This window comes from Tympanuchus pallidicinctus, unplaced genomic scaffold, assembly GCF_026119805.1.
Source record: "Tympanuchus pallidicinctus isolate F22 unplaced genomic scaffold, pur_lepc_1.0 scaffold5, whole genome shotgun sequence".
Classification (NCBI taxonomy): domain Eukaryota; kingdom Metazoa; phylum Chordata; class Aves; order Galliformes; family Phasianidae; genus Tympanuchus; species Tympanuchus pallidicinctus.
Genome location: NW_026294769.1, coordinates 2997679 through 3021433, shown reverse-complemented (window position 1 = coordinate 3021433; position 23755 = coordinate 2997679). Strand labels below are relative to the sequence as shown.

The following is a 23755-nucleotide window of genomic DNA, read 5'->3' as shown; positions in this document are numbered from 1 at the left end:
TGGCAATCAAGTTTATAACATCAACAAATTGACTGAGGAAGCTACTGAGAAAAAAATAATGATCATGCTTGTAGAAGAAAACTTGAAAGAGTTTCTACAGAGTATGTCTATCATTTTTATTTTTATAGATTTATTTAAGCAAAAACTCAACTCACCACATTATGGTCTCAGACAGCCATCAGCTTGCATTTTGATATGGAAAAGAGAGTTTCAAAGCAGCCTAGTATTTACAGCTCCTGTTGCTGTCAATAGAAATCTCAGAACTGTTGTGAGCACTTTTTAGGTATCTCATTTCATGCTTTTAGAAGGAGTATACACTCCTGAAAATCTGACTACAACTCTGTTTAATTAGGTACTTCTGAAAATCATTAGCCTAATCTATTATAATTAGATAATTACATATGGTCTGTTTCACTTTACGTTTCACTTTTATCTCAGAAAAAAAGCTCATTATAGTCAGAAACAGAAAGGCAGCGTTGATATCTTACTTGGGCAGAAGGTCTGGAAAAAGACAGATGCTGCTAAAAATGATAGTGATGGAGCAAGGGACACTGTTGTCTTTGTGTCACTTTGCAAACAATTATTCAGGCACTGCAAAGCGATCCCATGCTGTTGTATCTATAGTCCTGGTTACTCTTCAGTGTCAGAGTGCAGGCACAGGTGTATGCTACTTTTGAGCTGTCTGAATGATACCACGGGTAGTATGGTATCACACTCCTTCTATCTAAATGCTCTCTGTGTTTTGAATGTGTAATTTCTTCACTACTTCCGAAAGAAAACATATTGGGGTGAAATGAACAACATGATTCTTGACAAAGTTGTTTGAATTTCTATTAACCGTATTTGTTTACACTTTCTACACAGCAGGCAGCAGATGTAAAATACAATTATTAATGATAATAACCTATTATGATGATAATGATGTTTAAAAATAATTGACCCATAAATCTTGCACTTAATGATCAATTACCACTTAAATCTGATGAGAGGAAGAAAATAAATTGGATAAATGCAGATTACCAGAAAAATTGTATGAATGATATATAATATTTAACTGCTATCCATTGTTGTATTCTTTCTGTTTCCAGGATTATTGCTTGCTATGCCATTAGAACATTACATTTTACATGTTGATAAATCATATATATTTTAAATAGCTATGGAATAGTATCAAGAAATAGATATATTTGTTTGAGTGCTCTGTTTTGTAGCTAGGGGTTCAACAGTTCTCATTTACAGCTTTGAAGAAGTTTTATTTCTTTCAGAGAATACTCCAAGTAGTCCTCTAAGAATAGCCTTTGCAAGTTATGCGTTTTTCATAATGTTAAAAGAAAACAAAAACAGTAACAGTATAAGTGTAGCAGATATAAAATTTACTAAACATTTAATGTTTTGAGAGTCTATGGTAACAGAATATTTAGTTCACAGTTGTTTTTTCTTAATATTATGCTTCGGGTTTCTTTGTTTGTCATCCTTCTGCCTCAGTCAAATAATTCACTCTTGAAGATGCTTTATGATCAAGAATATGCAACAGTGACAGCTATCAAAACAAAAAAAGCTTGTTAGGGACTTTTTACAAAGAGTGCATCCACTTTCTGGGGCAAACCTGCTCTTAGTTAGAGTAGTTGAAGTATTCTAATATGTAAAGGAATAAGAAAAAGAAATAAAAGAAAACTGGAAAAAATATAGATTGGAATTGGTATAGATGTTGAAGTTTGTGTTAATTCACTCTTCATGTTGCACACACAAAAATAGTGACAGATGCCTACAAAGCATCAGGTGCTATGTCAAAAGGGGAGCTGCATCTCCTGGATTGCTAAGCACATGTTCAAAAAAAGCTACAGCTGCACAAAGAAATTTCATGTATCCATCTATATTTGGCAGCCTAGAAGCCAGCCAGTATATAATGCCCTACTTCCATGTTATTAAATTCTCTTATCCACATCAAAATAGGTCATCTTCATGGAAAGGGACTGCTGAGAAAAACACCTTAACTGTGCTAATGACTCAAAACTCTCAAATAAGTCTGAGAAATTTTTACATGATGTTGAACAAAACTCCAGGGGCTATCCTTATGATATGTATGCATGATTTAAATGTTCCCTAACACTCTCCATCCTTCTTCAAATCTTCAGAGCGAAAGAAAATGAGATTGTGTACTTTATTCTCTTAGCATAAGCAAAAAAAATCTATAGGAGTACTGATTATATGGCAGAGTGGGAAAAAAAGCCCTATATGACTTGGCAAGCACACAGCAAACATAGGTGGTTCAAATAGAAACAGAAGGAAGAGTCACTGTGCTAATGGTGAAGTGGAAAAACCAAGCGCAAATAAAATATAAACAGCTTATCTGGGACAGTGACAACTGATTATGTCAGTACAGAAAAAAGTGGAGAGACTCAAATCTGGAAGAGGTAGCTTTGAGAATACAGGAATTCACCCTTTACCAAAGGATAAATTAATTAGCTACATTATTAGGGAGTTAAAAATAAAACTAAACAAAACTAAAGAAAACTAACAAATACTTGGGAAGGAGAAGGAAATTACCATGCATTAGTTACTAGATAAAAATGTGATCAAAGGTTAATTTATGTCTCTTCTAGGATAATGCGGACAAGAATGAATGTTGAATATAAAGGCAGACAGGATGAGGAGGAAAGAGAAGGGCACAGGAGGGGGAGATGGTGATTTGCTGACGTTAGGGTTCTAGTCAAGTGATTCATTGATATTACAGTCCAAAATTTATAACAATCTCTGCAAGGCTGCTGGTTTCACAATCAGCTTACACTTGCAGACTGTTTCTGGACCCTTTCAATTTCTATCTTCCATCACACATTGAAACAGCTGAGTACAAGATATATAATCAACTCAGAAATGCAGTTTTAGTTTACTCAAAATTCACAGATAAATGGGAATCAGACTTATTCAGTATTTTCTGACAATACATTAGAATATTTCAGCTTGGTATGCAAAATCAAGATGATACAACTTTCTTGAATGCATTTTGGCATTGTGGTAAAAAATAAATAAATTAATAACATCAGGTTGAGTAGCATTCAGCAGGATTCAACCTTCTCTCCCTTTGTGATTCATAGCAAGGTCTGACTCAATCAATCACCTAATCACTGCGTGAATCTGTGTACCCGTCCTGTGTAAGTAGTTCTCATTTAGTATAAAATAAATAACTAGTTGCCAGAAGTGAATTAGAATATCTTGTCTGCCAGGCCATTTTCTTAATCAAGCACTTCTTTTATGAAGACAAGCTGAAAGAGTTGAGGTTATTTGATAAGAAGAGGCTTCCAGGAAGACCTCACTAAGGCCTTGAAGAACTTGAAGAGAGCCTACCAAAAGGATGGAGAGGGATTTTTTTTTAGGGAATGTAGTGATAGAAAAATGGGTAACAGTTTTAAATGAAAAAAATGTAGATTCAGATTTGATATAAGGAAAAAATTCTTCACTTTGAGGATGTGGCACTGAAACAGATTACCGAGAGAGGCTGTTGATGTCCCATCCCTGAAAGTGTTCAAGGCCATGTTCAACGACATCTTAAGCAAATTGATCAAATGACAGTGAAATTGGAACTAGATAATCTTTAAGGTTCCTTCCAACTCACATCATTCTATGACTCTATGAATTCATGCTATGATTCTACCTTTAGCAATGGAACATGCACAGTAATGCAGGAAGTCAGTATGCTAATGAGGAGTCGGACAAGACATATGTAAAACACATTTGAAAATAAATTTCTATGAATAAAATCTTTGAAGTACACCTTTCCTTCTACTTACTAAGAAAATATCAATTTTGAAGTGTCTCAGTTCTCTGAAATGTGGGCCAATAGATATCTGCAGGTCAAACAACTCTGACAGAAATGTATAATATGCAGAGGTTTCCCCTTTGTTACACAGCATCTCCTCATTGCTGTGAGACATGCAAGGTGGGAGTTCCCTACTGAATATGTTCAAAAATATAGGTTCTAAATAAAAAATTCTATGTTCAGCAGGATAGTCAGTGAGTGGTGTTTCATCACTTGAAGCTGATATCCCACCTGAACTTGCCTGTCTCCTTAAAGGACCCTTGATGAGATGAAGGTATTCCACTATACGGTTGTTTTTTTTTTGTAAGCTTATAATGTATTTTTTATCACTGTATCTACCTCCAAGTGTTAATAATAAATGTTCTCTCACTTCTGCTGTGAAATCTTTTCAGCTTACCTGAGTTCAGAAAATATATGTAAACTTTATCCTGTGATAATGAATATCATCTCATTTGATAAAGTAATCCAGAGCATGACATCCTTGGTATAAGCCCTTTGGGAAATTTCAGTCCTGATTATGAGATGTAAAAAGATTTACATAGTAGCAGTTAGTGTTAATGGACATTTTGTTCCCTTGTTAAGTTTGCATGTAGACTTTCTATCTTTGTTGACCTATGATGAAGGCATCACTTCCCACTGTTAATATTAAGGGTTCTCTAGGTCTTGGCTTGAACATGAGATGTACATAGACCTCAGTGAAAACGCTTATTTTTCAACTAATTTATGAGGCTTATTCCAAAAGTAGTGCCCTCCTATTTTATTATGTTGGCTCAAGATGTTGGCCCAGAAGCAGATATTGTTGGTATGGCAGTAGAGGTTGAGTCTTCCCACCAATATTCTGTTGAATTTTGTAGCCACATGGCAGATGGCAGCAGAAGGTCAGTTTGACAAATGGTCAGTTTGGCATATGAATAGGAGTGAGTACAAAGCAAAGGTGAGTCACCAAATACCTCCACGAGAAAAAAATTGCACCCATTGACATCCATAAGTGCTTACTGAATGTTCCTGGAGATCAATCAGTAGATGTGAGCACAATGAGATGGTGGGTAGAGTGTTTCAGGCGTGTTAACGGTGGCAGTGGATCACCTCCAGTGGCGTAAATTTTGATGAGAGCTGCTTGCAGGGTCTGGTTCATTACTGCAAAAATGTATAACTAATGGTCTTAACTACTTTGAAAAACAGTGTTTTGTGGCTGAGAATTTATTCTATCAAATAGTGTCATTGTGCAATTCATATCTGTCATAGTTTCCATGGAAATAAATAGGAGACATGACTTTCAGAGCAACCAACATAAAACTCTGCACAAGTATCCTTTTAGCTGTTTTAGGAAAGTGAATGACTCAATTTTTCCTGGCAGATAGTTACTCTAAATCGTTGCAATGCTTTCAAAAAGCAAAATAAAAAATTACAATAACCATATTAAATTAAAATTAATACTTTTTTTCTTTTTTTTCTTTTTTTTTCTAGCTCTAACTATCTGTGTGCCGCACATGAATTTCAGGCATGCCTCACATCATCTCACATAGTGTTTAACCAACTGAACTGTCTAAGTAAATCACCACTGATCAGGAACTTCTGTTTTTACTACTCTGATTAAGAAGTAGCCATTACTTTATGAGAATATAAATGTCTGCAACAGATCCAGAAAAAGATAATGTTTCAGATCACAGCGTGCTTTGGTTAAGCTTGTTCCAATACAGTGCAGTTTCCATACTGATGTTTTAGCCTGTAATCCTGCAAACATGCTAAATATTACATTCAATATTAACATGAACCTCCAATTCTCTTCTGTTTGTTGAGAATCTGTTATTCAGTTTTTGGGACGTTTGATGTAACAGAAGGAAAAGTTTTTAAATCCCATTAATGTGCAAAGCTTGGTCTCCCTTGATTTTTTTTTTCTTTTTTTCATAGCAATGACTGGACAAAGATGTCATTGCTACAGTGCATGGATAAGATGCAATCTCAAGGCTACTTTCTTCAAAGAAGATGTAGTCCATGATCATGAAAACTGTTTGATGCATGTGAGACTAATGTGTTTTTTTGAAACCCTGTAGAAGATGAAGGCATACAATGAGACAGAAAATGACTAAAATCCCTGACAGCAAAGGAAGTGAAAACTGAAATTAGACACAGTAAAGATAATTGTGCCCAAATATCTTTCCAAAGCACTGAATATTCATTCCCACTTCCAGGAAGATGTCTTATTTCCTCTTGCATCTGTGACACTATTCCAGGAGTAGGGGTTTGAGCGGAAAGAAAGAGAGAGAATGCAGTGGTGGGGCAGTTTAATGAATGGTGAGGACAAGGGCAGTAGGAATGTTGGTTTCAAAGAGACTTTCTGGATGATCTGCTTGTGGACCAAAGCTGGAGCATCTCACAAGTGTTCTTACAGGATGTGACAATAGACAAGGAGGCAACACTGGCTGCAGTCCATGACAAAATAAAGTAAGTGGATATTTGCTCTTGAGGCAAAACAGTCTGGGAAGCAAAATGAAAAAGCTAAGGATATCCTGAGAAGTATAGTATGAAACTGTCTCATTACATGCAGTCAGATAGAGAAAGATGGAAAGGTAAAGCATTAATACCTAGAAGAGAGAAAGGTGTGAGGAGAAGGGATTAATATTATCAGAAAAGGGGAGACTTGCTAAAAAACGTGCACCTGTACAGATTGTAAGATTCATTCCAGTTACAGGAAAAACAAGCTTCATAAAGTTTAAAAACTTTCCTATGACCACTGCAATTCTAGACGAAGAGTTTAGGAAATTTTATGGATAGAAGGACACAGATCCAAAAAACCCCAAAAAACTAATGTTAAAGCAGGTAAATGAAGGCTGCAGTCACACACACTGGGAACTACGAATGAGAACTAGCATAGATAGTTTTAGTGCTTAATAATAATAATATCTGCATAATGGGCATGTTAGAAATGTGAAGGAAAGATTTTTCACTTTCACTCATAGTTATTTGAAAATTAATACATTTGGAATACAACATACTCTTAGGAAATCTGGGTGGGTTATCATTGACATCTGTGAGAGTTATGTTTACAGTTGTGGTTCCAGCTAGTCCTCCCAGTTGTCCTCCCATGTCCTTGGCTTGGATAAGAACTTGATATTGTTCTTTCACTTCTCTGTCCATATTTGGCAAAGCTGTTCTTATCACACCTATGAGAAATGGGAAAGAAAAAGAATGGGTAAATTAAGGGCTGCAATTGTCTACTACTACATTTTAATGCTGGGTCTCTTAGACCAGAATGTCTCTTTTTCTAAAGGATTGATACAAGAGCAGTTCACATACTAATAGGCAAATCACTTGAGCATTTAAAAGGTGTGCGCACCACCTGTTCAGCTATTGAAATGACCACTGTGACACTTCAAGTAGGACATAAATGGTCAACAGAGAATACTGCACATTCACTAGGGATGTAAACAGATGACAACGTATTTCAGAGCCTGCATCTTCCATTGCTTCAAACTATTAATTGGTCAACACATTAAAGCTACAACAGGCCAAGACAAGATGTATTCTGTAGAAAAGAAATGGTCTTTATTAGAAGACTCTCCTTTTATCAAGAAAGTTTCCTGGATACAACACAAAGATGCAGTAAAAACATCAGGATTTTCCTTGAAGAAATGCAAACAAAACTTACTCAAATGACTCTTAATACACATTTCACAGTCCCCTTTCTGATACATTAAGAACGTATAAAATAAAGAAGTAAAAAATGAAAGGAAAAAAATGAAAGAGAGAAGGAGGCAATAGTGATCATACGATTAGTTTATGAGATTGTAAAAAACTACAAGGTTTTTGGCACTCAAAATCTATCTCTTAAAAGCAAATGTATGCGAGAAGATGAATTTTCTGTCAAAATTTTAGAAGTGTGTATTACATTGCATATTGATATAGATTAAACAATAGATTTTTCAGAAAACAGCTAGATGGAGATAGCTGCAGGTTGCATATGCAATTAAAAGTATATCAAAGGATGCACTCTTCTTCTCTAAATTATTACTTTTTCATAAAATGCTATTTTCTAGTAACCTGTATGGCTTTAAAAGTAGTCTTTTACCCTTGGTGTTTTAATGGATCTGGACTGATAAGAAAAAATCTTGAAGGCTCATTCTTATTTTTTTCTGTCAACTAACTGCTGCTACATTAACAAGTAAAAATAGGAATTGCTAGCTTACAGTATTTTTTTCTCAAACTAAAAATAACTTTGACCCAAATATTTTTATGGAAATTATTACAAATTCCTATTAAATTAAATTGTATAGCAATTTCCATTCTCTCCACTCTCCACTGCTAATAACAATGGTTAACAATAACCACTATTTTCCACCTCAGCATGGCATTTACTGTACTGTGTAGATCTAGAATATGACTAGCAAATACTTAAGAACAATTACAACTCTATACTTCTGAGTATTAGAAAACAATTGATGGTGTTCAGTGTTGTTTTTTTTTTTAATTTCAAGGCAGAAATCTTGAATTGTAAAACATTGTAAAAAAATTTTCATGTACATACTTGTGATTTTTGAGCATCAAAATTACGTGGCATTGTGACAGGCATCAGGTAAATAGCAGAACCATTAATAATTAAAGTGAAAGGCAATACTCATGAAAAAAAAATTATAGATAAGATGAACATTAATATGTCTTCTCTTAAATTTCTGAATTCCTATTTTCTGGAGAGTGTATATTCCATAATATTTTACAAAGTCTTAAGTATGTTCACTCTGAGGAGTAGAGAATGCGAGAATTGAGAACTTCTCTTGCTATACCAGTGAAACATAATAAAAAGCACTGAAAATAGGCAGTGTCATGAGCAGAAGATGAATGTCATCTGATTATTATATTTGCTTTAAGTACTGTTGATGGTTTTCTGAGTTAAAAACATTCCTGACAGTCTTCAGAAAATGAAGAAGTTACTATCATTCCAGTAGTAAAATTTCCAGTTACTCACTATTTATTCCTGTCTGAAAGTATAAAGGTATTCTGTTTTGTTTTTGTTGTTGTTTGTTTGTTTTCTGTAAGAGGTCTTTGTCCTCCGGGAGAGGAAGGAATAATTTTCATGTCTAACAGTTCATAGTCAATTTTCCCTTCTCCACCTACTCTCTTTCAAAAGCTTTGGGGAAAAAAGAAGAAAAACACTATTTCTAACAGAATCCATTTGTATGGATGGGATACAGATGAGTTGAAGTTAGGCAGACAAGGCAAAAGAGAGAGAACTATATTAGAGATAAAATCCATTGGAAAGAAGACTACAGACTTTGGCATTCCAACTTCAGTTTCATAAAGAATATGTAAACTTTGAACTAAAGGCTTATTTTAATATAGAAGTCCTACATGTACTTGAGTTGTTTAAAAATGTGTTTTTAAATCCTTCTAAGATTTTACAATAAAGATCATTCAGATTCTGAACAAAATAACTTCTAATTTTTATCTTTTAAAAATTTAAATATCAAATTTGCAGAAAATAAAACTGCTGAAAACTGATAATAATAACCACAGGTCCTGAATAAGAAGATATGCCCTGCAGTGTTACTCAGACATAATTCAGTAAGATAACTCACTTATGTGGACGATAAGGAATATTTTTTTGGGAATAAATTCTTTTATAAATATTAATGACAATATTCCTCTCAAAACCAATCTCGATTCCAGTAATGTAACTGAGATAAGAATATGGACCAGAATGACTGATCTTAAGAAAGAACTGCAGATATATGTAAGAACATTGACCATATAACCACGTTATAAAATTCGATAGAAAGAAGTTCATGAAAAGGATGTTTGAGTAACGGAACAATACAAAGGACTGTCATCTGTCTGAAGAGAAGTGCTCCATGTTAAAGAAATCTGTTACAATTTTCATCAGGTGAACAATCTTACAGCATTGGAAATAAACTCCCACATATAAAGTTTGAGGCCTCAGAATATTCTGCTCCAACAGCTGCATTCCAGCAGACATAGAAATGTATTTAACCTTCCTGCAAGAGTAACATAAGCTTGCTCTCCTGCTCCTACACAGTCATGCCTCCCTGCAGCAGACCCCTAAAGACAGCTGAAAAAGCCAGCATCATCAAAATATGAGCAAAAAGGCACCTATCACATTCAAATCCATAATCACTAGAGACTATTTCTAAATTCATATCAGAATAAATTATCTATCAATAATAACTAGACAAAGGATTATATGTGAAGCTATATGCATGGCAAGTATAACCATAATTTCACATATAAAAATTTAATCAGTGATTTGACCACTAATACTTTACCATAGAATTTTAAGGCAGCAATATAAATTTCTGCAAAATTACCAGCTAAAAAAGAAAAAGAAACAAAATGATGGTCAAACCATCTTTTGGATGATATGAGCTGCTTTCTGGAACAGTGTGTGTGCATTCTCACCCTTTGATGTTGAAAAGAATGCTTCAGAAATGGGAGAAGCCCAGAGGAGAAGAAGCAGTGTAATGGAATGGTTTATGTTTGAGAAATTCTTCATTCTGAAAAAGAGACAACTAGGAGAGAATATGATATGAGTATTCCTCAGAGTTTAATGGGGAACTTCAAAAATTATTGATAGGAGTTAATTGTTCACAGCCTCTCACAATGGAAGAAGTGCAGGGTATGAAAAAAGTTAAGAGGTATTGGATTTCAAAGAATGAGAACTGGTTTTTCATCCAAGAAAACTTTTGTTACCTTGATATGATGCACCTGGACATGTCAATTCTACTGGGAAGTGTACCAGTAATGGAGGAGAAATCCTTTCAGAGTTTTCGGTTACAGGGACATTACTTACCACTGAAGAAGTATGGAAGAAGAAATTGTCGGAAACTACAAGAAAAGTGTGGGAATGCATCACTAAACTCTTGCCTTATTTTATCTAGAGTTGAACAGACAAAACTTTTGTAGACATGAAGCAGGGTAACATGAGACTTTGCTCTGATCCATTATGGACTTTTTAGTGTTCCTTAAATAATTACAACACAGTGCCTGAAAATTGTCACTAGAGAGCAAGAGATGGCAAAAAACAAAACAAAACAAAGCAAAACAAAAAGAACAACAACAACAAAAAATTGTTTATCCATTTTCCAGTAGTTCTGAGTTTGGTCTGTCATTTTGTATCAAAATGACTTTCTTCCCTTTTTCTATCACAAACACTCAAGGCAAATGTTCTGCAGCAAGACTTTGCAATAAAAACTATTGCATTGTCTCTTCAGTTATAAAATAAAACACTGGAAATACCTGAGGATCTATAATAGTGCTTGAGACTTCTGGATTTTTGATCAAGAAATTAAGACATCATTATTCACTTACTGTTTACACTACAGACATTGTTAAATCCAGAGATAATTCTCATATTGCAATATTTTAATATAAGACAAGTATTAATAGATAGGTATGGAAACACTAAATTTCTATGATATTACAACCATTTAAAGTGCTGGTGTGCAGGGTGAAGTTCTTACTTAATAATCATTGCTTTTTTTTTTTCCTGGGAAACTTGCACTAGAAGTCAAGTTGTGGCTTCAGTAACTGTCTTTACCACCATTTACTACCTCTTCATTCTTTACAAGACAGAAATAATAATAATAATAATAAAAAAAAGTATGAAGGTAAATACTTTCAGCTCTCCCAAGACACTTAAGAAGTCACATTTCAGTTTTAAAAGTAAAGTTGCTGACTGCAAATTGCAACACAATCTTCTGCTAAATGGAGCATGTGACAAAAGATTGTGCCTGCTGGAGATAGTGCACTAATGGCCTTAGGTGGCTCTTACCTCCAAGCTATTGATTGATCAGGAGGAGAGGCTCTTTAACACACAATCTGACATTCAAGGACAGTTTTACTGGAAGGAGAAACTATTTGCTGAAAGAGGCATATGGACAACTATCCCTGTAACGCATTCAGGATGACACAATGCTTGGCAATCACCATGTAGGTTATTGGTTCCTTAACTGAACTGCTAAATATAGAAACAAGAGTGACATTTAAAAATATAGGACGAGATACCTTATTAACAGGTCTACCAACCTCCCAAATACATCAGTCTCTTTAAATGCATCATCCTTTTCTGCTCACACATTCTGTAACATGAGACATGCTATGTCCCAGGAAAAGAGGAGGACAGAAGATGATTAGCTGTTGCTCAGTCTCAAATTAGCTCAATACAGTAAAACAATCATTTCTAGGGAAATCTGGACTGTAACTTTAGTGCATTAAAATTGCCAAGAAAAAATGAATAAAGACCTGGGACTGAATCATGAAAAAAAAAAAAATAAATTCTAATGCACACAACAGATGAATCTTTACCTGTAAACGAATGGCAAAACATCAGGAAAAAACTACTTAATGTATACATATTTTAGATATTCCAGGATTATTTGGAAGAGGGTGCTTCTTTTGCTTCTGGAACAGATTGCAATTTATTAAAGCAGCAGTCCACAATCAAAACAAAATTAAGTGCAATGTTACTCCACTAGCTTTTCACCTTATCAAAATAGCCCATATTTATTCACTGACATTGCCAACACAAATTGAAATCCAAAGGTTAAATCTTCTAGTATTGCTGATAAACTGTTTACCTGTCTTTGGATCAATGGAGAAATAGGGTTGCCCCTGAAGAATGCTGTACACCACTCTGGCACTATTTCCATAGGTAGGATCATCAGCATCTGTTGCCTTTACTTGGAGCACGTATGCACCTGCAAAGAAACATAGGTAATAAAAATTTCAGTATAGAGCAGTGATGGTGGACATTTCAGACACATCAGTAAAGCTACTAGCAGATTCTGTTGTAACTCCTGTTCCACTGGATACAAGGTAAGAATAAAGTAGAAAGTTGTTCAGCCCCATGCTAGTATGCATCTAGGTAACAACTGAGGAAAAATGGGAAGGAAAGGAGAAGTCCTGTATCAGAAGATTTTTACAAACAATTTATGATGCATACATTATTCACAATTATTATTTTTTAAATCTAACATATATAAGAAGGAGATCTGGGAAAGCAGAAGACTGGATTTTTAATACTAGTTTTGTGAAATGATGGACTTATCCTTAAGGTGTGTGCACAGACAACTGCACAAGTAAAATATGTGCTTTGACTTCGACACGAATGTTTGTTCAAGCAAATCCTGAACCTGTAAATGAACCAATCTCTAAGTCCTTTTAAAAAACTATAATGCAGTTTCCTTTAAGGTTAGTTCTGCAGTGCTTGAATTCACACTCACATTACAAACTGAAAGTGGGTGTTAGTTTAGTCAGTTGTCTGTGAAATCTGGACTTCAATATTCTCTTTCCAATACAGTTCAATTGGAAACCCGATCACCCTGGAAGTAGAGCCTCCCTTTGCTGCACAGTTTTCAGTCATGATTAGAGACAATACTCAGTGAAATAATCTGTGTTATGCTCTGATTTAGCAGCTACCAGAGCCATGCACATGAAGACAGAAAGAGAGAAAACAAAAAATCATTTTTAGTGACAATTGTTCTACACACAATTCTTGTCCTTCCCCCTGGTTGCTAAATAATTTACCCATCTCTATTGTCCCCAAATTAAAATAGTGCTCAAACTACATTTTCCAACAAAACATACAGCCACATATCAAGACTTTCCATTTAAATTTGAAGAATTAATGTTTCCTATGATCTTATGTGAAAATGAACATTAGAATTCGCAGAAGACAGAAACCACTTATTACATGAGCACTTGAAGGCCACCTGTGGACTCTACCCCTGTGGAAGAAAAGGCAAGGTCTGTTCTTTTTGGAATGATTACATTGACAAATCATCACATAGATTTCCTCACCGCACAGTACAGAACCTATCTCTGGTATCCATGAGATCGTCTCCATTCATCTCTGCAGTATCTTACCATCTTTCCAACACAAAAAACTCAGTCTATTTTTTCCTTTGGAAAGAAATACTACTTTTTAACATATTAGCAGCCTCCTCCTATCCCTAAGTTGCTCATCCATTCCATATATTTTGACTTTTGAATGAAATTTATTCCCCTCACAGGTGGAAAAATTAGGTTCCCAGGTTCTGAAGTCTGAAATTAAGCTGGTTGACCAGAAGTGGCCTATCTGGCAAGTGCTTTGGAACTGATTTGAAACATCCTGCACTTTTACAAAGACACATATTCCCAAGTCTCCTCTTAGGCCAGAACATGCGTTTCTGATGCCCTGCTGGTCACTGAAAAGGGAGCTAATTTTAGTTATCTTCTATATGTAAATTGACAAAGTTTTACTGGCTTATCACTAAGACTTTTGCTTTGAACCTTAAAGCAGGCAATATTCTGCATAAGAGAACAGGACAGACAGAACAAGGCTCACAAATACAAAAGCTGGAAGTAAACTCATATAAAAGCCACAGTGGTTGGGAGTTGGTTTGAGACCTCATTCTCTATCCCAACATTTGCATCACAAGCCCTAAGAATGCTTTAAACAACAGCCTTTTTGTGGAGTATTGACTGGATTCTCTTTCCAAAACCATCATGACCAGACTCCTTGTTCTCACTATACCAGCATCATTTTCCTCCAACACAAAAATTATTTTCCTAAAACAAATATATATTGATAGAGAATAAACCAGAAGGTGTACTTTCATGATGGAGTTCATGATACCTATTAATATTTGATTTCTACAATGTGGGCAGTGACTTTCATGCCAGGATTATTTGCAGACACAGGGTGAGCACATAGACCCTGGCAGCACAGACCAGTATTGCAATGTGGGCATGTGAAACACCACAGCTGAATCTATATCTATTTCTATGCAAAAAAGTTGAGACTGTAAGGTGAAGGAAATGAATAGCAGCCATCAACCTGCTAGAAAATGCTGCAGGTGACCTTGGTGTCTGATGGTCCTTCACAGACCAGTTCTTAGCGGCCTACTAATATTAGTTTACATACTTTTGTACATATATTCTACAAATAATTTTGCCATTATAAAAAAGAAAGAATAAATGGTGATTTATAAATTAAGCTTTATTAAAGCAAACTTTCTAAGTCATCCTTTAGCTAGATCCATTGAAAATATTGAATATGAAAAATAGTATTTCCCAGTGACAGCACTTTCAACTGTATTAATCCATATTTAACATGTTCTACAACAGGTAGCATGTAAAGCTTGCATTTTTATGAGAGGTAAAGTTTTGTTTTTTTTTTTTTTTTTTTTTTTATGGGCCATCAGTTATATATTAACTAAAATATATAGCTAATTTTCAGAACACATTTTCTGAAATTGTTTTCTCATCCTTTCAGTATTATCAAGCACTGCCAATAAGTTTTCTAGTTTACTGTAAAGCATAAAACTAATACAGTTTTAAAAGTGGATCTAAAATGGTTGGTTTTGTTGTTGTTGTTGGTTCAGATATTTTTGTTTTGTTTTGTTTTCCAGACATAGCACAGGACAGTGGAGCTGTAAATCTTTAACGCATGAACATTGGATCAGAATCATAGAATCACTCAGGTTGAAATAGAACTTAAAGATCATTGAGTCCAACCATGACCTAACCATACTACCCTAACTAACAACCCTCCACTAAATCATGTCCCTGAGCACCACATCCAGGCTTTTAAACACATCCAGGGATGGTGACTCAACCACCTCCCTGGGGTGCCTATTCCAGTGCTTAACAACCCTTTATGTAAAGAACTTTTTCCTAATATCCAAACTAAACTTACCCTGGCACAACTTGAGGCCATTTCCCCTCATCCTGTCCTCTGTCACCAGTGAGAAGAGACCAACCCTGCTCTTACTATAAGCACCTTTCAGGTATTTGAAGAGAGCAATAAGGTCTTCCCTAAGCCTCCTTTTCCCCAGACTGAACAGCCCCAGTTCCTTCAGTCTCTCCTCATAGGGCATTCTCCAAGCTCCTCACAAGCCTTGTTGCCTTTCTTTGGACCTGCTCCAGCACCTCAATGTCCTTTCTGTGTTGAAATGCCCAAAACTGAACACAGTACTCGAGGTCAGGCCTCACCAATGCCGAGTACAGGGGCATGATGACTTCCCTAGTCCTGCTCACCACTCCATTCCTGATACAAGCCAGGATGCCATTGGCCTTCTTGGCCACCTGGGCACACTGCTGGCTCACATTCAGCCGACTGTCCATCAGTACACCAAGGTCTGTTTCTGTCAGGCAGCTTTCTAGCCACACCTCCCCAAGCCTGTAAGGTTGTCTGGGGTTGTTGTGACCAAAATACAGTGACCAACCTGACACTTGGCCCTTCTGAAACTCATGCAGCTTGCCTTGGTCATTTGATCCAGTCTATTCAGGTCCCTCTGTTGTGCCCTTCTCCCCTCAGGCAGATCAACACTTCCATCCAACTTGGTATCGTCTGCAAACTTACTGAGGGTGCACTCAATCCCCTCATCAAGATTGTTAATAAAGATGTTAAATTGAAGCAGACACAGTTCTGAGCCTTGGGGTACACCACTGGCTGCCAACTGGATTTAATTCCATTGACCACAACTCTTTGGGCCTGGTCATCCAGCCAGTGTTTCACCTAGTGGAGCATATGCCCATCCAACCCATGGGCAGCCAGCTTCTCCATAAGAATGTTGTGGCAGACAGTGTCAAAGACCTTACTGAAGTCCAGGTAGACCACATCGACAGCCTTACCTTCATCCACTAAGTGGGTTACATTGTCATAGAATGAAATCAGGTTTGTCAAACAAGATCTACCTGTTTGTAAATAGATGCTGACCGGGTCTGATCCTGTGATTGACTTTTAATTGGTCCATGATGGGTCCCAAGATTATCATCCATTCCATAATCTTCCTTGGTACCAAGGTGAGATTGATAGGTCTGCAGCTGCCAGGATCATCTTTCCAGCCCTTTTTGAAGGTGGGTGTCACATTTGCCAGTCTCCAGTCCACCCGGACATCCCCAGTTAGCCAGGACTGCTGAAGAATGATGGAGAGTGGCTAGGCAACCACATCTGCCAACTCCCTCAGCACACTAGAGTGCAATCCATCTGGCCCCATGGATTTGTGAGCATCCAGCTTTTGGAGCAAGTCCAAAATCATCTAATCATGGATCATGCAGGGTCTATTCTGTTCCCCATCCCTATCTACCAGCACAGGGGGCTGTATTCCCAGGGAGTAATAAATTTTACTGTTAAAGACTGAGGCGAAGAAGGCATTAAATACCTCAGCCTTATTTTGACCCCTGGTCACCAAGTTGCCCTTGACATCCAAAAAGGTTTGGAGATTCTCCCTAGCCTTCCTCTTGCTGTTGATATATTTATAAAAATATTTATTGTTTTCCTATACCTTAGTGGCCAAGTTCAGTTCTAGCCAGTAATTGGCCAGTCACAGGGGATCACATTTATTATAGTTATTATTTATTATATTATTATTATTGTAATTCCAATATGCAACTATATGCATTACATAGGGTAACCAAATAAGCATCAAATTACAATATTTATTGCTTAGAAATAACATAGAGGTAAGTTAACATTTAAAAAGAATTGTATTTTAATAGTTGATATGCAATCAACAAATATTTGATGTAGGGGATGGTTCCAACCAGTTCAGGTTGGTTCTGATCAGTTCTGATTGGTTACTTCTGATGCAAACCAATTCAAACTGGTTCTGACCTCAGTGGCCTGAAGCAGCCATACCTACAGAAGAAATGCTATCATTCCCTGCTTTAATTTTTGAGCAATAGCAGCTTTTTGCAAATCCATTTGCTGTGCTTCCAGCTAAGAGCTGTTGCATGTCTCACATTTAGTGCATAATCAAACCTATTTCCAGTACCTCTCAAATAACACTATTTGATTTTCAGTGCCTGCAGTTCAGGTGGCATGGAAGCTGACTTTCAGGACAGTTTTTGTTAGGCTGAACCATGTACATAGTCTCATTTTGTCAGGAGAACAGTACTTTAAGTGTCAAGACATTTTTTTTTTTTTTTTTTTTTTGGCGAAATGGAGCACACAGTGTTGTGGAAAAACACTTTTTTTGTTTCTCCTGTCTTATGCAGTAAACGCTTTATAAAGCCAAGCTAAGAGTTTATAAAGAGTCAATGGATTTTATTACTAACAATGTTTTTGTCTCTCAGAGTTTTTCTTGTAAATTAATTAATAGGTCCCTTTCTCCTGGCCATCCCTATCTCCCTCACATATGATAAGAGTAAGCAGAGGAAACATACAGCTGTGCGTTTTTCAGATAATTATTTATCTTGGAAATCAGCAAGGCAATTATTTTGTTTTCCTCTTTTTTCCAATCCCCTTCTGTTGGGGTCAGACAGAGTTAAGCCACTGAGGGCAGGCAATCTGGCTAAGCTAATAATGCCTCTGTTAGTACTGCATAATTATTTATTTTATTTATTTTTATTAATTTAGGCTATTTATTTATTTATAAAGACGTCCAGCTGCTTACACAGTCCCAGGGCTGTGATAATGTTTACAGAGGTTGCACTTCCAAAGCAAATGAGGAGCTTGAAATAGCAGCTAATAGGCTTTACCCAATATGCACATAAAGGAGTAGCCTGGTAAAGCAACTGCTGGAAATAATGTAGAAAGAGGAGCACAAGACCCAATTAGCAAATTGCAAGCTTGATCATCTATTTAAGAAATGCATCTCTTGAGGGTGATTTTTTTTCTTTTCATTTTCAAGTCTATTAATTTTTTTTTTCTTACTAATATGAAATATATGGACTCATATAAAATTTAGCAAACAGAAAACTTAGTCTTGAATTTTGCTTTCATTATTTTTACTACTTGGTAACTTTCTAGGTCATGACTCAACAGAGACTTAATGCTGCTTATATATTCACAGTGACCAGGCTGCAGGAGATAACAACCACAATATATCCTCCAATCAAAATAGCTATGCTAGAAGTCTGTCATTATGTACTTCTATTATTTTTATTCTTCAGTGTTTTTCATAAGCTGGAATTTCACACATCAGTTCTTCAAATGTCAAATGATTCATTCAGAATGTAGCAGTAGGATAGTTTCAGCATTACATAGAAAAAAAATTAGTGTGAAATACATGCCATCCATATTGAATGTCAGTTAAAATAACCTTAGTTTGTTTTCATTAGATGCTCAGATGGTAAATAGAGGCTAGTTTCCTTTCTTTTTACATACTGGACATGGTTAGAAACAAATTAATTCGGTGTTCACTCGGGCACCTTTACATGAATAAAAATTCAGTTGTATACTAGAACCAATTGAAATCTTTTGGATTTTGATTGACAGAAATAAGTTTGACAGGATCTTCTGTACAGTAACAATTTTAATTTTAATACAGTTACATACTTGAGATCAAATTCTGGTAACCAGATATCACCAATATGGTGGTATTTCAATGAAGAGAGATTTGGAGAGAATGACGACAGCACTTCTGAAGTTTGTTTTGCCTGCATCAGATCTCTCCCACCTATTTACACTGTAGTGGCTAAATCTCTCAAGGATGCAGAGCAGTCTTCCATAAAACTGTCAATTATGTTGATTTATATATCCAGGTTTTTATATATTTATCTTTATATATATATATATATAATTAATACATACATATACACACACATATACTTTTCTAGTTAAAAAAACCTGGATTAGACTGAAACATGACAACGTGTAAATAACCTCAGAACACAGCACTGATTTGTACATAACCTAGAATGCAACGTGAAACTCTGTGAAAGGCACTAATTTTTTTTTTTTAATTTAATTCAAATATCACTTGGAAGGCTTTCCTCCTACTTCAAGTTCAAAGGATCCACAGAATTTTACTCAAGACATTTACTTTGATTAAAATGTAGAATATAATCTGCTTCATTCAGTATTCTAACACATCATTTCTACGTTATTCTGTATAGCCTCCAATATCAATATCCAACTGCACTACAGTAACCCGACAAACCAACGTCTTAAAAGATAGAGGTCTACTCTGGGGACTTGGAATGGTGTGGGTGTCTTTCGGCCCCACAGAGTATTTCTCTCAAGCAAACTCATAAAAACAAGCAGTTTTTTTTTTTTTTTTTTTTTTTTTTTTATTTAAGGATGTTCAAATCCGTACTGTCCAGCTTTTTAGGAAAATTTCATAAAAGACACTGTTGATAAACTTTTATTTCAGAGATTTAATTATTCATAAGAGCAGGGGCTACATGCAGTTTTCTGAAGACAGCTGCCTGACTCCTGGAACATCACTCTTCAGTTTTTTTCTTCTCAGTTTCCCTTATATGATCAGCCCTGATCAATGAAAATCTATGTATAGCTCCGCAACATAGAGCACTATTAAAAAGTGAGACTGGAAGACAAGCACATATCCCAAATGGAATAAAACCATTTCTTAGGGAAATTAAAAAGATTATTGTATAATCAATAGATAGTAAGATGTTATAATCACAAAAAGAACAAGAGAGTTAGGCAAAGAAGACTAAAATAATAAGAGAGAATAAATAGAAGGCTTACCCATATGCCAGGCTCACCTACAGAAAACACCAAAAGAGATCCTTCCCCAATGGTAGCCAGCTCTTAAATAGGTCTTCCAGCAGCACAGATGAATTGCCTTCACCTGTGCTCCTCTGGCTGACTCATAGCTCACCTCAGGTGATCAATCAGAGGTTCAGGCTGTGACTCAGCAGTTCCCATACAATTATATAAATGTATATAAGTGGTTCTATTGTGGTAAAACCTATCCTGGAACATTTCTATGTGCATCATCAGCTAGATGGTAAATACTTTCAAGATATCAGGAATTGAATTTTTAGGTGAATGAACTCTTTGCTAATAAAAACAAAACAAAAAAAAACAACAAAAAAAACAAAACTGTAGTAACACTACTGTGCTTTATGACTCAGTTTTAATCTCTGAAAAGATGCAAGCCACTACTGGAATTTCAGCATAAATTACCACTTTGGCAAGTAGGAAATGTGATTAAGGGTATGAGGGATTTCTAGCAATGGACAGAAAGACCTACTTCTCTGCTTGATGAAGACTATTACTCCCAGAGCTCTTTTTAAAAATGATTATTGTTTTCATCAGCATGTCTGAATTGTAGATGCTGAAGTTTTACAATTTAACTTCAGGTGCTTGAAATTTCAATCTCAGTACTCTAAAAGTTAATGTACCTATCCACCCCAAAAGGTAAACAGTGTTTATTTATTAATTCAAACATTACTCACCTTACATCTAAAAATAAATGGTTGAATGCTTATGGGGCAGTCTGCATCATTGACTGAGTGGGCTGTGGCTGCCCAACTTCAAAACAGAATTACAGGAGATGTGGTGATGAGCTAGCCAGTAGCCATGGGGTTTTAGGTGATGTTAAAAGCTGTAATCACATTGAGGCCACTCTTACTTGTTAGAGGTAAGCCAAAGTCCCAGACCTCCACTCTAAAAGTCCTTCTTTCAGGTAAGACTGGCAAACAAAACTGAATTCATAGCTAATATAATAGTGTGCATCCTCTAGCAAAATGCAATTATGCTTCTTTACAGAGAGGGTGGTGATGCCCCATCCCTGGACGCGTGGAAGGACAGGCTGTATGTGGCTCTGGGCAGCCTGGTCTGGTGGTTGGTGACCCTGCAGCGGGGTTGAAACTCAATTATCATTGCGGTCCTTTTCAACCCAGGCCATTCTATGATTCTGTGATTCTTATCTTTTTTACAATTAAAATGTGAAATGAGCTGTAGTTTCAGCTCATGTTATTCCGCAGTTCTCACTGTAAAACCCTGCTAGGAAGGGTGTTCATCATTAGGAAGAAAGCTCTCTTTACCCTGGATAGTGAAGGACCATTAATTTAGAGCTATCACTCCAAATAAAATCAGTTGTTTTCTGTCATGTTGTTACTTAAACAGAGAAATGAAATTAAATATTACATTTTCAGACTTGATTCTACCAAGCCTGCTGTGGTTCAAGAATTGCTGACAATGTCTTGATGGTTTGATTTTGGGTAGTTCTGCCCAGAGCTAGGAGTTGAATTCTATGATTGTTGTGGGTTTTTTTCCAGCCTAGGGTATTCTCTGTTTCTATGATTTTATAATTATAGATGGATTTTTATCAGCCATTCAGGGAGATATACAGATTCAAAACCTTGCTTGTATGATTCTTCAAACATTCTTTTCTTCAAATCATTATCTACATGGACAATACTTTCTGTATCCCAAATGGCTGGTTGAACTCACTTGGAACTCTTAAAATACAGAAAATCCTTTTACCTGTCACAGATGCATCTCATTGTAGATGTATACAAGAAATTATCCCATTCCAACACATCCTGGTTCTTTTTGCAAAGTGATGTGCCTTTGAGAAGTAACATTTCTCTAAAAATAAATAAATAAATACATAAAAATCTGTTTTTACTCTATTGCCAAGCCAATTTCCACCTGACCTGTGTGTCAGAGAAGGTCATGAACCAGATCATCTTGATTTACACAGCATGCATGGAATGAGCAAGGGATCAGTCCCAACCAGCATGGATTCATGAAAGGCAGATCCTACCTGATCAACTTCATCTCCTTCTATGACCAGGTGACTCATCTAGTAGACAAAAGAAAGACTGTGGATTTAATCTACCAAGACTTTAGTAAAGCCCCTGACTCTGTCTCTCACAGTATTGTCCTAGAGAAGTTACCAGCCAACAGCTTGGACAGGTGTACTCTTTGCTGGGCCCTCCCTCTGGCTGGAGGGCTGAGCTGAGACAGTAGTAGTGAATGGAGTTTGATTGAGCTGGTAGCTGGTCACTAGAGATGCTCTTCTGGAGGCCAGTATTGGAGCTGGCCCTGTTTACTAACTTCATTGATGATTTGGATGAAGGGATTGAGTTCACTCTCAGTAAGTCTGCAGATGACACCAAGCTGGAAGTCTCAATCTTCCTGAGGATAGGAAGGCCTTTACAGAGGGATCTCTATAGGCTGGATGGATGGATTGAGGGTTCAACAAGACCAGGTATCAGGTTCTGCACTTTGGGAGTATTCGTTGACAATTGGCTGAAAATGAGTTAGCAATATGCCTAGGTGGTCAAGAAGGCCAATGTCATCCTGGTTTGTATCAGAAATAGTGCAGTCAGCAGGACAAGAGAGGTGATTGTCCTTCTGTACTTCGCCCTGGAGAGACATCATCTCCAAAGAAGGGAAATGAAGCTAATGAAGGGCCTGGGGCACAAGTCTTACGAGGAGCAGCTGAGACAACCAGGATTGTTTAGTTTGGAGGAGATTCAAAGAAGACGTTATTGCTCACTAGTGTTCCCTAAGAGGAGGTTGTAGCAATGTGAGGGTCATCCTATTCTCCCTGCTAAAGAGTGATAGGATGAGAGGTAATGGCATTAAATTGCACCATAGAAGGTTCAGGTTGGATATTTTGAAAAAAAATTATTCTCAGATAGAGTAGAAAGGTATTGAAACTGGCTGCTCGGGGAAGTGGTGGAGTCACCACCTGGAGGTTCAAGAAAAGAGTAGGTGTGGTACTAAGGAACTTGGTTTAGTGCGCATAGGGATGATGTGTCAACAGTTAGACTAGATAATCTCAGTGGTCTTTTCCAACCTTAATGATTCTATGATTCTATTATATCCTCAATCTACACATTTTTTACATCAATTTCTTCTCCGTGAGACGCAATCACATTTGTCATCTTAACCAATCCTTTAAATGAGATCAAAATTATGCAACAGTGTGTGATAATTAGTAATGAGCCTCAGGCATAAGGCAGAAATTGTTTTTAGCATTCATTTTCATTTTATTAACTACTGCAGACCTAGAACAAATAAGATCATTCAGAAGACTGCACAGGATGATACTGTAGCTCAGTTGAACGATCCGTTATTCCTGCAGCAGAATAACATTGCTCTTTTGTTTTTACAACTCTGGAATCCTTTAGATTTCGTGGAGTACATGCATTTGAAGATTTTTCTGCGGGAAAAGAAGTACTGAAACCTCCACCATCTGTGTGTGACCAGTTCCCTTTTTTCAGCTCATAGCTTTT

General features: G+C 36.4%; 1 protein-coding gene across 3 annotated transcripts in view; it reads right to left on the bottom strand.

The window, feature by feature from the left end:
• Positions 1-23755, bottom strand: part of CDH12 (cadherin 12) — a 329076-nt gene that overhangs the window by 53721 nt on the left and 251600 nt on the right. For all 3 annotated transcript variants that reach the window (XM_052704301.1, XM_052704303.1, XM_052704302.1), the window contains exons 5-6: positions 12406-12525; positions 6814-6981 (exon numbers count right to left, since the gene is read on the bottom strand). In XM_052704301.1, coding sequence (XP_052560261.1) covers positions 6814-6981; positions 12406-12525 — 288 coding nt within the window. The remainder of the gene's footprint in view (positions 1-6813; positions 6982-12405; positions 12526-23755) is intronic.